General features: G+C 43.6%; 1 protein-coding gene across 11 annotated transcripts in view; it reads left to right on the top strand.

Annotated features, from left to right (window-relative positions):
• The window catches only part of ATP8A2 (ATPase phospholipid transporting 8A2), a 656,957-nt gene that overhangs the window by 233,885 nt on the left and 408,784 nt on the right, over positions 1 to 14,288 (top strand). For all 11 annotated transcript variants that reach the window (XM_077158861.1, XM_077158866.1, XM_077158869.1 and 8 more), the window contains 4 exons: positions 6,049 to 6,154; positions 7,125 to 7,207; positions 9,635 to 9,684; positions 12,831 to 12,900. In XM_077158861.1, coding sequence (XP_077014976.1) covers positions 6,049 to 6,154; positions 7,125 to 7,207; positions 9,635 to 9,684; positions 12,831 to 12,900 — 309 coding nt within the window. The remainder of the gene's footprint in view (positions 1 to 6,048; positions 6,155 to 7,124; positions 7,208 to 9,634; positions 9,685 to 12,830; positions 12,901 to 14,288) is intronic.

The following is a 14,288-nucleotide window of genomic DNA, read 5'->3' on the forward strand; positions in this document are numbered from 1 at the left end:
GGGAAAGGGGAGGGCTATCATTTGTGGATGATGAATAGCTTAAAAACCCAGACGAGTCTACTGAAATTCAGAGAGCTAGTAAGAATTCAGTTGGTTGGCAATTAATTTACAGAGACCAATGTTTTTCCTTATATCTCAACAATAAAGAACTATAAAATGTAGTGAGAATAAGATTCCATTTATAATACAAAAGAGATAGATAAAATGCCTAGTATATTTCTCACCTACAGTAGGCACTCAAATATTTGCCGAATGGATAAAAAAATAAAACAACAACAACAAAAAACCAAACAGGAAACATACCGTCTCTTTGATTTAGGAGATTTAGAAGGCTTTAATAAAGAGAGAGAAATGCTGGATTGTTAGATGGAAAGACAGCATTAAGATTTTATTTCTCCACTAATTATAAATGTGGTCTAATCCCAATGAATGTTTGGGGATGGGAGCAGTGGATTAAATATATATCTAGGCCAATTCAGTTTCAATTAAACGGTCATGGCAGCGGGGGTGGGGGGGGGTGGGGGTGGGGTGGAGGGGAGTGCACTTACCCTACAGGTTTTAAGGCATTGTAATGTTAAAGAATGGACGTCTGTATAGAACAGATGCCAGTAGAATGGAATAGAAAGACCAGGGACACACATGTTTTATTGAATCAGTTCTCACTACATTGGCTCAAAATACTTTTGGGTATCTCCTGTTTAGTGGGCTGGGAGATACATGAGTGGGGGAAGTAGACAATGTGCCTGCCTTCCTGAATCTTCCAGAAGAAGGATCTTATAGGAAGGAGGCACATCGATACGAGGAATGTAGAAATGAATGATGTTTTAGGAGGGGGCAGCCCTCTTTTTTATTCTCACCTGATGGTACAGGCCAGCATGTCAAGGGGTGGTAGTACGCTTCTCAAATGAGATGAGGGTTAAACAGAAACTGAAGTCTCAGATAGAAGATGAGCAAAAGGCAGGTAGAGGGGAGAGATTTATCAGTAGGAAAGGATGTGCCTCCTTTGAAGAACTGAAAGACAATCAGCCTGGTTGGTAGGGGACCAAGTGGCAGATGCAGGAGACGGGGCTGGAGGGTGAGCAGGTGCTAGCTTGTGTGGGACCTGGGTATTCACGTGTAAGATCTTTGCAGGAAGCCGTTACAGGGGACCACTTAATCTGATTTATATTTTGAGTAGGCGACTGTGATAATTAGTTTCATGTGTCGGGTTGGCTAGGCTATATTGCCCAGTTGTTTGGTCAAGCACTGATCTAGATGTTGCTCTGAAGGTATTTTGTAGAGGTGATTATTAACATCTACTCTCAGTTGGCTTTAAGTAAAGGAGATGACCCTTGTGATGCGGGTTGACCTCATCCCATCAGTTAGGGGCCTTAAGAGCAAGAAACCGAGGTTCCTAGAGAAGAAGAAATTCTGCCTCAATACTACAACATCACCTCCTCTGAGTTTGCAAGCCCACTGGCCTCTCCCATGAATTTTAGACACAAAACAACAAACATGAACTCTTAACAGAATTTCTAGCCTGCTGGCCAGCCCTACAGATTTCAGAGTTGTCAGTCCTTATAATTGTCTGAGCCAGTTCCTTAAAATGGGTGTATATAAATCTCTGTATCCTGTTGATTCTGTTTCTCTGGGAACCCTGACTAATTTGACAACTAAATTTGCAGTGTGGAGAATGGACTGAATGGGGCAGGAGGAAAGTGGGAAGCCAGTAAGAAGTGGCTCTGAGTGATTCAGGGGAGTGTCCCAGCACCATCCCCCTATCGGAGTAGACCCTCATTAATAACTGTTGAATGAATGGGCATATATACTGCCCAGCTTCTTTCTGAATTATGCTTTCACTGTATTCCCAACTACAGTGCACCATTTTCCCCACAGCCTCAGGGAAATGACACTATTGTTTATTCAAAAATTCCATTTTAATTGGCGTTTCTTTGATTATGAGATCGAACATGTTTATCAGACACTTGTAATTAGAAATGTATAAATTGTCTGTGTTTTTGCTAACCCCTGATATGAATAATAGAAGGGAACTAGCTGTCACCCACCCAAATCTTTAGCCAGGTATGCCAGGACCGAAGAGTGCATTTTTCTAGAAAAATAGGGATAGGTGTTGTGTGTGTGTGTGTGCATGTGCAAATGTTAAACATAGTGGTGTTAATTATTATGAAAAATTAAAAGCAACCAGAATGTTTATCTATAGGACATTGTGCTATAATTGTGGAATAGCATACATTCATTAAAAATGAGCAAAGGTTGCGTCTGGCTCCCGCCCTCACAGCCATTGCTGTACGTTGAGCTCCATGGAGACAGCCCCGGGGCACATCAGGCTGGGTAGGTGCTGGGCGACTCTGAGCCTTCTGGATGAAAAATAACTAGGCATGGGCGAGGGACACCTAAAAGCCAAGAAACAAAATGTGTTCATATGCCTTCTTCATGCAAACCGGCCGGGAGGAGTACAAAAAGTACCCGGATGCTTCAGTCAACTTTTCAGAGTTTTCTAAGAAGTGCTCAGAGAGGCAGAAGGCTGCATCTGCTACAGAGAAAGGAAAATGCGAAGACACAGCCAAGGTGGACAAGACCCATTATGAAAGAGAAATGAAAACCTAGGTCTCTCCTAAAGAGGAAACAAAAAAGAAATTCAAGGCTCCCGGTGTATCCAAGAGCCCTCCTTCCGCCTTTTCTTGGTTTGTTCTGAGTAGCAACCAAAAATCAAAGGTGCACAGCTGACAAAGACAAGCTGCCTTGTGAAAGGATGTCTTTCCCAATTTATCTAACCATTATAATTAGATATTTTAAATGAATTTTGAAGTGATGGTGCCACATTTAAAGGAGGGGATGTTTTCATATATTGCCCCTTTATGAATAGGCACAAGGAAGGAAGACACTTTGCATCTCAGTACGTTATCCAATTTATATGAATTTGGTTTTTCTTCATATAATCCAAACACATTCATTAGGGTCATTTGTTACTGCTTAGCATCTTAGGGAACAATTTGGCAACTTTGTGATTTTTACAATTTGCATTCTCTTAAAAAGCCAGTGTGTTAAAATAGTGTTCTTATAATTTTACATGCTTTGGGATGGAGTAGTGTTATTTTAATATTATTTTGACTTTTGGATTCTTTCCATTTGCATTTGTTTGTGTGTGATTTCAGGAGAAATATTGACTGTCTGAGTCCTGGGTAAGACTAATAAACTAATAAATGCAGAGGTTTTAAAAAACGAGGCAGAGACATATTCATGATAGAAATATACTCAAGATACATTGAGTGGAAAAATTTAGAGTGCAATAAAGAGCTGGGGAGCTATGCATACAAGACTAAAGTTGTATACCATCAGTGGTTATTCCTAGGGAATGACTATGGATAATCATTACCTTCTTCCTTGTACAATTCTGCATTTAAAATTTTTTTGTCATGAGAATGTCTTACTTCAGTTAGTAGGAAATATACTCAAGAAACGCAATTATGTAATGTAGTAGTTTTCATAGATTCCTGTTGGTATAATCCTAGACAGTTATCTTTCTTGATGGGCCAGAATTGCACTTTATTAGCCGTGGTGAATTAAATATTTCCACTGCTGCTCTGAGTCCCAGGAAACTTGGTGCACTCTTCTGCATCTGTGTTCCCTTCCTACTGTGGAGGTGGGGACACTCCGAGTCTCAGTGCCACCCAGCGGGGGCCTCGACTCAGCTGAAGGGAGGTGGCCCCGACCTACCTCCCACGCTGGGCATCGTTTCAGAAGCTGAGCCTCTGGTCTCAGCAGGGGGCTCAGGAAGGACCCCCTTTGTGGAGTATCAAGGGTCTACGAGGAGAGGCGCCCCTCTACCTTTCCCTGCCAGCTTCTTGCTGATGTGGAATGCTTCCCGTCTCTTGGAATCCTGGTCTCTGTGGGACATGTGGGAAATGCAGAAAAGGTGAAGAAGAAAATAAGCCCCCACCCCCCTTTGTTTTGTTCTTGTAGTTCTAATCCTAAGTGCTTGATGGGCAATTTTAAATAACTTTGCGTCAGTAGGTGAACAGTAACCAAGTGAGTTTAGTTGGAGGTCGTAACTGGTAGGCAGGCGGTTTATGCGTCTCCCTCTTTTTGCTCCCCTTCTTTCTAGCTCTGGGCTGGTGCCCATTCTTTGGGATAAAAAAGCATCCCCGTGGACCTGCTTCTTTGCCCCAAAGAACCTCCGTAATTATCTTGTGTAGTAAAATCGCTCAAGTTCAATTCCTTGGCAAGTCAGAATGTCTGTTTTTATGTCACTAGAATAGGGAATGGCTTGTGCTAAAATGAAAGAATGTATTTATATATATTTCCATATATGTATATATATGGAAATGTACATATATATGTGTACATATATGGAAATGTCCATGGAAATATTAGTGTTCGAAGAGCATGATGAATGCAACTTACCACTCAAATGTTCAGAAAATAGAAAAACAGATTAGATAGACAAATGAACAGAGATAGCTAGAATACATGGATGGATGGATGGATAGATAGAATGATGTGGCAAAACGTTAAAAGCTGGTGGATCTGGGTATCTGGTGGGGGGCGGTGCTGGAGTGCAACTGTCTTCTAAGTTTGGAATTTCAAAATAAAATCCTTAAAAATTAAATAAAATAAAGGGACATATACTTTGGTCTCAGAGGGCAGCAGTGATGAGCAGGCCTTGAGGATTCTCTGCTATGAAAGCTGTGCGCATTTCGGGTAACTCATCCCAGTACGACGGCAGGAACAAGTACAGTGACTGTGTCTCTGGGAACTGTGGGGTGGACTTGAACCCCCTGGGGAGGAATGTGGGGGGCTGCCTTCCCCAGAGGTAGTCAGGGCTTCTCGCTTAGGTTTCACCCTCATTCCCACTGGAGTTGAGAGTGGAGCAGAAACAGGTGTAGAATTGGGAATTGTGTGGTTATGAATTGTAATTTCTATTCTTATTGACAACCGTTGTCCTTTGTTGAGAATTTACTGATACACTGGGCCCCTGCCTAATTTCCACTGTCCGCATAATCCTACAAGGCAGTCGGTACCCTTAGTTTGCAGATGAGAAAACAAAGCTGAGTGAATTTCCCGAGTGTGCCAAGGGTTATCAAGCTGGTCTGGCTTTTCCTAAACACCAAAGCAGTGTTTCAGGTCACGATTGTTCAACCTTTAGAACTGTGGCAGTTACAATTCTGGCTTTGGCGGATTGTTTCCATGTGTTTGTAAATAACCTCTAATGTAACTATGATGCAGAATTGTACTTCATCAGAGTTTTCTCACACACTCATACCCCTTTGGATCATTTGGAACGTGGCCTGATGAAAATAAATTAAAAAATTTTCAAAGTTGATGCCTTTTGATTGTTCTATTCAATGGGGAAAAGGAGGCAAAACATTCTCAGCAATTGAAATACTACTGACTCTATTGAAAGCTGTAAACACCACTGTCAGGGGTGGGCCACGGTGGCTCATCAGGCAGAGGTCTCGCCTGTCATGCTAGAGATGGGGGTTCGATTCCCAGTGCCTGCCCATGCAAAAATAGATAAAATAAAATAAAATAAAATAAAAAATACTGCCAGCAAATCCTTATCAACTCTAACTTTTCCCAGATTTGTAACTAGGAGTTTTCAAGTACCTGAGAAAATTGGTAAATCACCTGAAGTGTTAGCATACCAGTGATGCCCAACGTATTAAAAACATATAAATTATATGAGTTTGAGCCCTGCTTTGAAATCCAGTGTATTATTTTTGTTTGTTTTGTTTTCCTTTTAGCACTAAGAAGCCCCAGCTATTCACAAACCTTTTCACTAATGCATAAGATTCCTAAACATCATTTGAATGTTTATTTCTTTAAATTTCTATGCCAATTTTTTTTTTTAAGTTTGAGTAATACATTTTAATTTTTTTTCAGAGGGACATTGTTTTGAAGTTCCTTTTGTAAGTTTGCAGCATTTATACTCCTGGTGTTATTAAAGCTGAAGGGGTTGTGCATGTTGGTAGCTGCGAAGCTGCAGGGGCGGGCGGGCGGGCTGTGAGTCCCGGGCACGGCGGGTTAACTGGGCGCCGCGCTCTGCAGCCCACAGCCCCGTGCATCCAGGAGTTCCTCACCCTCCTGGCCGTCTGCCACACCGTTGTTCCCGAGAAGGATGGAAATGACATCATCTACCAGGCCTCCTCCCCAGGTGAGGGTCCCCGAGGGGTGGGCCCTGCTGTCCCACCCGGAGACGCGGGAGGCTTGCGGGACATGTGGCCGCCCCGGAGAGACCCCGCCCTCCGCCGCTGGCCCCACCGGGTGGCGTCCCAGGTTAGACCCGGCGCTGGGCGCTCCCGGCGGGGAAGGGGGCCCGGGCTGCCGTGCGCGGCCGAGCGGGGGGCGGGGTGCCAGAGAAAGCTCGGGGGTAGAGCAGGGCTGGCGCCCGGGCCCGCCCCCCACCTCGGGGTGGTCCGCCCGCTGGAAGCTCTGCCCCTGGGGCTGGGAGCCCTGGGCGCCGGGACGGAAGCGGCGCCCTGCTCGGTGCCCGGTGTCTGAGCTGCTCCTTGCCGCGCACCGGGTGGCCGAGCCACCGTCTCACGGTTCCCGGGCGCAGGAGTCCGAAGTCAGGGTGTGGGCAGGGCCCTGCTCCCTCTCCAGCCTGTCAGGGGGTGTCTGTGCCCCAACTCCTCCTGGCTTCAGGGGGCGCCCAGGCAGTCACGCGCCCTCCCTCCCCTGCCCGTCTGGGTGCAGACGTCCCCTTCCCGTGAGGACACCCGCCACTCCTCTTAACTTGCCCAAGTCCCTCCGAAAGGTCCTGGGCGCAGGACTCCAGCCTGTCCTGGGGCTGGGGGACAAGTCAGCCCATTGCCCTCAGAGAAGCTATTAGTCAGAAATTAAAGGGGATGCTAAGTGGGTTACTTAGAGAGAACCTGCCCCCAGCCGAGAAGGGTAGGCATGTCGCAGCCATTTGTCCTGGTGGACCAACCCCGTGTCCCCCGCTGGTCCCACTGAAGCAGCCATTTGAGGAGAGGCGGCCGTGGGAGAGTGCGTGTCCCACCCGAGCCCTTTCCTGCCACCCAGGTATGGCCGGGTCGCTTGCAGTGGGTGGGTGGGTGGGGGGTGACCACCCGGCTATTTGGAGTGACTGGGCATGGTCTCACCAGAGTCTCTGTTGGCAGATGAAGCCGCCTTGGTGAAAGGAGCACGAAAGCTGGGCTTTGTCTTCACGGGCAGGACCCCCTACTCGGTCATCATCGAGGCTGTAAGTGAAAACCCTGCCCCCCCATCCCCCCAACAGCATGCGTTTGAGCAGCGTGTCTCTGGTAGATGCAATAATTAAATTTCTATTTTTTTTTCCTATAAGAAACATGACCTATTTAGAAACGAGGACTTTATTATTTATTCTTCGTTATTGGCTTATCTTTGTTGCTTTTTGCCCTTCTTAAGATGATTCACCACAAGCCTTTCATAAACCGATGAAGTTACTGTAGCAAAGCTCCCCGCAGACCTCTTTGTTCTCGAACAGTTGGGAAAGTAACTCCACGGCCCACCTGGTGGGCTACAGATTTAGCTTCACAGCGGCAGCACCCAATGGCATGTCCTCGGCCATGAGAGAAGGAAGACGGGGTTTAAGATTGCGTTTATCTGTACTGAATCTGTGAATTTTTCCTAAAATTATTTAATTCTTATTGCTGTTTAATTTTATTTATTTTATTTTGAGTTTCCCTTTCTTTGGGAAAGAAGGAGAAATTTGGTGATAGGAGAAAGATAAGTCAAGAATTAGATCACCAGGGGAGGTGGGAAACAGAGGGAGATGAGGTTTAGGATTGGGGAAACCAGGCACTTTACACGGCGACCAGTTATAAGGACCGCGGCTTTCCGGTCTGGGCTATCCCTGCCTTCTCTGCCTCTCCCTTGCCCTCACTTAGGGAAGGACCCGTATGTTAGGTTTTCGGTTCTGTTCATCCTTCAGACCCTTGACCTCTCTAATTCATTTAGAGTGCACTTCCAGCTGGTAAATAACTCGATATCCTTGTCTGACGTGGTAGTCGTCAGTTTTCTTTTACATATACTCGAAACCTGTGAAATGTTGTACCTTACACAAAGTGCCCATTTCTTGGCATTTTTCTTTTTTTTCTTATGGAGCACAGAGACCCGTTTGTATTTATTTTTATTTTCTTTATTTCAGTCACTGGAGGGAAATGTGCAGTCATTCAGAGTGAATGAAGTGCTGTGTGGATGTCACATCTCCTTCCCTGATGCTTTTCAAGTACAGGGTCCCATTTCCCTTCCAGTTGAGGAGACTTCTAACCGCCACTGCAGGATCATTGGTTGCTTGGGTGCCCACGGCCAGCCCTGAGTGTCTCAGGGCAGGTGGGCATGGCAGGGTGAGGCTGCTGCCCCTGCTTTCCTAGCCAGGCCAGGAGAGTACCGGAACCTGGCGCCCCTACGTTATTTCATCAAAGGGTTCAAGTCATTTCTAGAAGTAAAAAATTCTATCTGATTGATTAAGACTCAAAATGCATAATAATTCTTAAGATCCTTTCCAGTCTTTAATACTGGGATATCATCAGATCATTTATTCCAGAATTACTTGCCAGCTATTGACATGAAAAGTCCTTCCTGGGAATCAGACTGCAGGAAAGGCCCATCCTTTCCAGGCTGAGTCCATTGGCTGCACACAAAACGGGTGAATATAATTGTGGGTGCAAGGAGGAGGCCACTCCTCGGGCAGGGGTGAGACCATTTCTAGACAGGGATGTCACAAAGTTGGGTTTAGGCTGAGAAGAAAGGAGGCTGGTGCATTCAGAAAGAGATGAGTAAGGCTGAGGAAGGCAAGATTAGGTTAGCTTGTGCTATCATCATATGGAGAGAAGTCACACACTTGAGTGGCAGAAATTGGATTTGAACTCACATCTGTTATTTGAACTCACATCTGTTGTACTCCGAAGCCCACACTTTTTCTACTGTGATATGTTGGGGAAAGTAGAGAGCAGATTAGGTTTAAAAGAGTTTGAAAATGGCATGCACATTATCTGGAAAAAAATGGAGAATGTTGAGGTCTAACCTGAAAGAACCTAGAATAAAAAAGGACATTTGATTAATTGCCCTAAAATTGGATGCAGATTAATCATACTTTATCCTCAAATCCAAAATCCAAAGAAGTTTTGAGCCCCCAATGGTTTCCCTGACGTTTGGGACAATGTCGTTCGGCAGCCAAGCCTAACCAGAGCTGACAGGAGGCTATTTAAGGTCTCTGTGAATCTCACTTAATGTGAGTATTCATGTATTTTGCTGAAGAAAATTGATGTGTTGTGTTAGAGACCCCACCGGGAGCATTGTGGTATATGATCTCTGCTAACACCTTTAAAGTATCTGTTGAATTCTGGATTTGGAGACATACCTGGCCCCAGGGTTTTGGTGAGAAATGGCGCGTGTGTGAAGTGTCTGCCCTCGGAAGAGGCTATTCCAGCCCCGGACTCTGACACCAGCGCTGAAACCAACGAGAAGCTTCTACCGGAAGAGGGAGCTGTGACCCCACCAGGCTTAGGGGGAAGCAGTGCAAGTTAGCAGAGGGGGAGGTGGAAAGCGTGTGCGTCTTTGTGTTTCGGGAGAGAATTGTTTTGAGAGTTAATTCTTTGCACCTTTGCACTTCAGGTAAAAATATGTTATTTTTTTCTTCCTACAGATGGGAGAGGAGCAGACATTTGGAATCCTTAATGTCCTGGAATTTTCCAGGTATATATCTCTTTTCCTACACCTGAAATTCTTATTTATAGGTAACTAATTGAACAGAATGCTCCTACGATTGTGTGGTATGATTAAATAGTGCATCTAACTGTTAAGTAGAGTAGATATATTTCCACAAACGCTCTTCTCTCTGAAACTCGTAACTTTGATTAAAGATAGTGAAGTAGGTTTTATTATTTTTTTAAAAATAGAAATACAATACTTTCGTATCCTTCTTTTCCTTAGACTTCCATGTCTACATAGTTTGGAGTATTCTGAAGAGGGTTTTGTTTTCCTTGACATTTCTCTGCCTCTTACCCAGTCTGAGCACCCCTTAGGCAATATCTGAGAAGCGGCTGCTTAAGGACAGATTAGAGTGTCCCACCAGAAGCTTGTGTTTCTCTTGTATTATTCCTAAGTATTCTTCCTTTGTGCCATTTCTCCCCCCCCCCGCTTCTTACTTGCATATATATTTTTAAACTTTATTTTTTTTGACATGGACATGCTCTGGGAATCGAACCCGGGTCTCCGGCATGGCCAGCAAGAACTCTGCCACTGAACCACCATTGCCCACCTATATTTTAAAACTTTTTATGTGCAACTCAGAATTTCCCATTTTAACACTTTCAAGTGTACAATTCAGTGGTATTCATTACTGAACTAATCATCCATTACTGAAACTTTTCCATCATCCAAAACAGCAGCTGTGTACAGATTAAGCAGCAACTCTCCTTCCCTCCCTGCCCCAGCCCCTGTCTTTGAATTTGCGTATTCTATCTATTGCATGTAAGTGGAATCACACAATACCTGTTTTTCTGTGTCTGGCTTTTTTGACTCCCCATGATATTTTCAGTGTTTGTTCATCTGTGTTGTAGTGTGTATCAGAACTTCATTCTTTTTTAATGGTTGAATAATATTTCATTGTATGTATGTACCACATTTTGTTTATCTATTCATCTATTGATGGGCACTCAGTTGTTTCCACTTTCTGGCAATTGTGAATAATACTTCTGTGGACACTGGTATATGAATTTAAGTTTTGAGTCTCTGTTCTCACTTCTTTTGAGTATATACCTAAGAGTGGAATTGCTGGGTCGTATGGTAATTCTTTGTTCCACTCTCTGAAGAGCCACTCAAACTATTTTCCACAGTAGTTGCACCACTGTACAGTGCCACCAGCAATGTATAAGGGTTCCTATTTCTCTGCATCCTTGGCAATGCTTCTTTTCTTTTTTCTAAAAAATAGCCATCTTAGTGTATGTGAAGTGGTATCCAGGGCCATTTTGTTAATTTAAGAATATTAGTTGGATTTGCTGGTATCCCTGGAACATTCATAGTTTGTTGTAAGAAAACACATATTAAGGTTTTGTTACTTTCTCTCTTCTTAACATGGAATGGTTGATACTAGAGGATGGTTCTGTTACTGTCTCGAAAGCCTGTTTTCCTATTATTAAAATTAGGTGGCTTATTAAATAACCTTTGTCATTATTGACACATTGCTTTGTTCTGTCTGCTTCATTAGTGACTTGAAAAAGGTCAAATTTTATCTTGTCATGGGCAATGCTTTCCAGTCCCAATCTTCAGTTTTAGGACTGTAAACTTGAACTTTGGTGGATCAGAAGCCTTTGGGGTTGGAGATTCCATGCTGGGACAGCAGTGGTCCACCTGGGAGTGGGTCATCATGTTCCTGAGTCGTGGTTGGAAGTCACAGCAGACATCTCTCCACACTTCTTTAGGGCCCCCCTCTTGCTGACATCCAGGAACCTGCAACTGCTTTGTGGCTGTGTTGGCTGGGACTGGCAGTTAATGGAGAGGATAGGAGGAGAAAAGGGAATTAGAGGGAAATAGGATGTGCTAAAAACATCATGGGAGAATAAAGGGGTCACTTGTGATTATAGCTTTTGGTTCACTTTCTTTTGAATTGACTCATTTTTTCCCTGATGCCACTATAGTCATGACACTATACCTTGGAAGTACTTTGTGGTTAGCTGGTTTTATAGATCCAGAAACTGAAACTCAGGTTGAATAACTTTGCTAAGGGCATCTGGCTACTGAGTAGTTGAGAGAACTCAAATTCAGCTCAGAAAGCATGCTGTGGGCTAGGGTGTAGGGATTTGTACACTGCTGAGAAGGTGTGACGTCACCTCTTAGGATCCTGTAGTCCAGGGCTCACCACACTGTGAGGCCAAAAAGAGATGGGAGGCCCATTTGCTAAAAGTGTGTTCTGGGAGAATGAAACGCTACTGGCAAAGTCCTGGAACAGAATGTACAGAGAGGAAAAAAGGTGAGTCTTCAGGCGTGTGAGAGGGTTAGTGGAAACAGGCAAAGCTAGACAGATGGGTGGAGCTCAGGTTGAACAGGAATTCATAGGCAGCGGTGAATGAAGGCTGAGGCTGAGCCCTGATGACAGATGTGTGAGCAGGTGTCATGTTGAAGTGGAGGCAGAAGAGCAAGAGAGAACCTGGGTGCTGGATTAAGAATGTTCTACAGAGGCTGCGAGGGTAGTTCCGTGGTACAGTTCTTGCCTGCCATGTAGGAGATCTGGGTTCAATTCTCAGCCCATGCACTTCCAAAAAATAAAAAATAAAAAGCAAAACAGACCAACAAAATAAACAAAAAATCAACAAATGTTGCTGCAGTAATGAGATATGCACATGGAAAAAGAATGAAATGTGACCCCCACCATGCAGCATACAAAAAAAAGAAAAGGATGTTCTACAAATTAATTTCTTTGACTCTAGTTAAAAGAAGAAACAAAGACATACTTTTAAGTCGACCTGTACTGACTCTCCCACATTGTTACTTTCTGGAAAAGTTACTTAATATTTTTGAGCTGTAAAATAAAGAAAAATACTTGATTAAAAAAAAAAGTCAATGGAAATAAATTAGACATACACAGTAAGTGCTCAAATTTTCCTTTTCCATTTCTATGGCTGCAAATAGCGGTGCTAGTGAAGTTCCATGGGAAAGAAAAACTAGACTTACATAGATTCGAAAAAAATAAAAAGAGTTGGAGATATATAATAAGGAAAAGAGTAGGGGAAAATGGAGCTTGGTCATTTTGTGTTTTGATTGGTGTTTAGTCGTTTTGGGACATGGATCCTCTGAATATCTGACCAATGGCAACTTTTCGTTTTCTTTTTTTACTCTTATAGCGACAGAAAAAGGATGTCAGTAATTGTTCGAACGCCTTCAGGACAACTTCGACTCTACTGTAAAGGGGCTGTAAGTATTGGACTAGGTGCTCAGAGACTGGGGGATTTTGGTAATTTCTCGTGCATCTGTTACTTTCAGTAACTTCCACTGTTGTTATTTTCTGATCATTTCCCGAAGGTTGAAAGGCTGTTTCAGACCGGCTATTGCGTTGACTTGGTAGGAAAAGCCCACTGACAAAATGGTGGCTCAAGCCAGCCTGGCAAGGATGGTTGGGGAACAAGTAACTTTTAACCAGTAGCTGGTTTCAGAAACAGCCGCTCTATGTGTGATTCAAAGCTTTGGAGTAGGAATTCACATTTAGTTGCCACCATCATGTTGTGACTCTGAGACGATGAGGTCATTGCGTTTACACGTGCTTGTCTTCTTTCAGGTCCTCTCATGTGTGGTTCCCCATCAGCTCTTTTCAGGTGTGGAATAGGTCCAAGGACAGTGCTCATCTGTTACACTCCTGAGGCCAGTTTCCTAGATTGGGCTTTTAGTCATATATTTACCTCCTGTTAATCAATCGAAATGATTAGATTAATGTAAGCAAAGAAATTATTGCTGATGAACCCATTTACAAAATTACATACTGTTAAATTTTGACCTAATGCGCTGAAGGCAAGTATTAGGATGCTCCTTTTGTGAGACTATGTCAGAAGAGGAAGCTATTCTACGATCAGTGATTTGTTGACAGTCTCACTGATCTGTACTCATTCTGTGAAGAGGGATGGTCTTAGTTGAATACATTCTGACTTTAAAAAATGATTAATTCACATGACTACTGAATACACTATATCTAGAGCCATTGAAAAATTCTGTGTCTATACTAGCAAATTAATATCACGTTTATGTTCTCACATGATATTCTCTCTTGCTTTTTTATTTATTTGTGTATTTTCGCTGTTGTATTCTAAGACCAAAGCAAATAAAAAGGGGTTGATGTGAGTAGCTGGAGAGGAAGCCGGCAAATATAGAATAGGGTAGATGTGAAAATCCTGTGATGGTGCCTTTTATTTTTGTAGGATTTAATTCCCTCTAACCCCCTTCTTCCCCCAAACCCGAACACACTAGATTTATTTTTTCAAGTGCTAGTTTCTGAAACTGTGTAATTTATAACATATTTTACTGATTATCTGTGGCATTCAGTCCCCTCAGTCCTGCGTGGCAGTCATAGGTATATACATAGGGCGACGAGCTGTGTCACACTCGTGTGTGTGTCAGCCAGGATGCGTTCACCGTCAAGTCATTTGTGCCCTCTCTGGTTACTTGCCTTCAGTGGATGGACAGAAGGAAAGAAAAAAGGAAGGGTGGTTGGGGAGAGAGGAAAAGAAGGGAGGACGGAAGGAGGAAAAAAGGAGGGAGGAAGGAAAGAAGGAGAAATGGAGGAAGGAAGGAGCAGAGATGGGGAGAGAGTG

Source organism: Tamandua tetradactyla, chromosome 4 (genome assembly GCF_023851605.1).
Source record: "Tamandua tetradactyla isolate mTamTet1 chromosome 4, mTamTet1.pri, whole genome shotgun sequence".
NCBI lineage: Eukaryota > Metazoa > Chordata > Mammalia > Pilosa > Myrmecophagidae > Tamandua > Tamandua tetradactyla.